The sequence below is a fragment of the Gracilinanus agilis genome, unplaced genomic scaffold (assembly GCF_016433145.1).
Source record: "Gracilinanus agilis isolate LMUSP501 unplaced genomic scaffold, AgileGrace unplaced_scaffold59819, whole genome shotgun sequence".
NCBI lineage: Eukaryota > Metazoa > Chordata > Mammalia > Didelphimorphia > Didelphidae > Gracilinanus > Gracilinanus agilis.
The window spans coordinates 8496-10124 of NW_025395234.1; the positions used below are offsets into that span (position 1 = coordinate 8496).

The 1629-nt window shown below is 47.6% G+C and overlaps 1 protein-coding gene across 1 annotated transcript; it reads left to right on the forward strand.

Moving 5' to 3' along the window:
- Positions 1 to 223: 223 nt before the first annotated feature.
- LOC123256500 (protocadherin gamma-B5-like) lies at positions 224 to 1621 on the forward strand (the record flags this gene model as incomplete). Its single annotated transcript, XM_044685101.1, has 1 exon — positions 224 to 1621. A coding segment is annotated over exon 1 (1398 nt), but the record flags the coding sequence as incomplete, so codon positions are not given.
- Positions 1622 to 1629: the final 8 nt, after the last annotated feature.

Sequence of the window (1629 nt, forward strand, 5' to 3'; positions counted from 1 at the left end):
GGAGGAAACTCCTACAGAGTAATATCCTGCATCGTCCCAGAGCTCACATCAGAGAAGGGACCCAGTCCTTAATGAGACTCTTTTCTCCACAGAGCTTGTCCCTGATGCACTGATCAGTAGAAATAGTGACGCTTCTTCGCTGTGGGGGGAGTCTTAAAATCCAGAAATGGTTTGAAGTGTGATTTCCCTTACTGGAAAAGCAGCGGTACTAAGAGCCGGAGAGATGGGAATCAGGGCTGGGCGGAGGGGCTGGCCGATCAAGAGGCAAGTACTGTTTCATTTCTTGGTGTCTTTGTTCTGCCGCGCGCTTTCAGAGCAGATTCGCTACTCGATTCCCGAGGAAATGGAAAAAGGATCGGTGGTGGGGAATCTTGCCAAAGATCTGGGACTGGAAATCCGCAATTTATCCTACCGGAAGCTCCGGGTTAATGGAGAAAGAGAATTCTTTAGTGTGGGCTTAGAGAGAGGGGATTTACTTGTTAGAGACAGAATAGACCGAGAGCAGATATGCCTCCAAACAAGAGTTTGTGCTCTGACATTAGAAGCTGTAGTGGAAAATCCTTTAAATGTTTTCTATGTCAACGTGGAAATCGAAGACATAAATGACAATCCACCCCAGTTCAGGAGAAACGTCATCAATTTAAATATCTCTGAGTCTACCCAGCTAGGTGCGAAATTTGCATTAGAACCCGCCCATGATCCAGATACAGGACTCAATTCCCTCCAAACTTACTACCTAAGCACCAATCCTGTATTTTCCTTCGAAGTAAAAAAGAAAAAAGATGGCAATAAATACGCTGAACTTGTGTTAGAGAAACTTCTAGACAGAGAAAGACAAAGTTCCTATCACTTGGTTCTGAGTGCGGTGGATGGCGGGAACCCAGCACGAAGCAGCACGGCTCAGATTAGAATCAGTGTCACGGACGCCAACGATAATGCCCCTGTCTTCAGCCAGGACATCTACAAGGTCAGTCTGCTCGAAAACCTGCCCCCAGGTTCCTTTGTGCTGCGTGTGGAGGCCAGTGACAAGGATGAGGGGGTCAATGCAGAAATCACTTTTTCCTTCGACAGCTCTTCCCACGGAGAATGGCAAATGTTTTCTCTGGATCCAAACAGCGGGGAAATTACATCTCTAAAGAGCCTAGACTTTGAAAAGACCAAGGACTACTCAATGGTGTTGGAAGCGAGGGACGGGGGCGGTCTGGTTACTCAGTGCACCGTTGAAATTGAAATTCTGGACGTTAATGACAACTTCCCGGAAGTTATATTCACTTCCATTTCAGCAAAGATCCCTGAAGATTGTTCCTCCGGAACACTGGTAGCCTTGGTGAAAACACTAGACCAAGATTCTGGAGTCAACGGGGAGGTCACGTGTCGCGTAGAGGAAAGTGCACCTTTCAGACTAGAATCCTCTTCCAGGAACTACTACAAGCTGCTGACAGATGGGCCCCTGGACCGAGAACAGACCCCAGAGTATAACATTACAGTCACTGCTACGGACAAAGGAAACCCTCCCCTGTCCACTAGCAGAACCCTCACTCTGCACATAGCTGACGTCAATGACAATACCCCCATTTTCCTCCAACCTTCCTACGTTGTTTACGTCCCTGAGAACAACCCTTCTGGAGC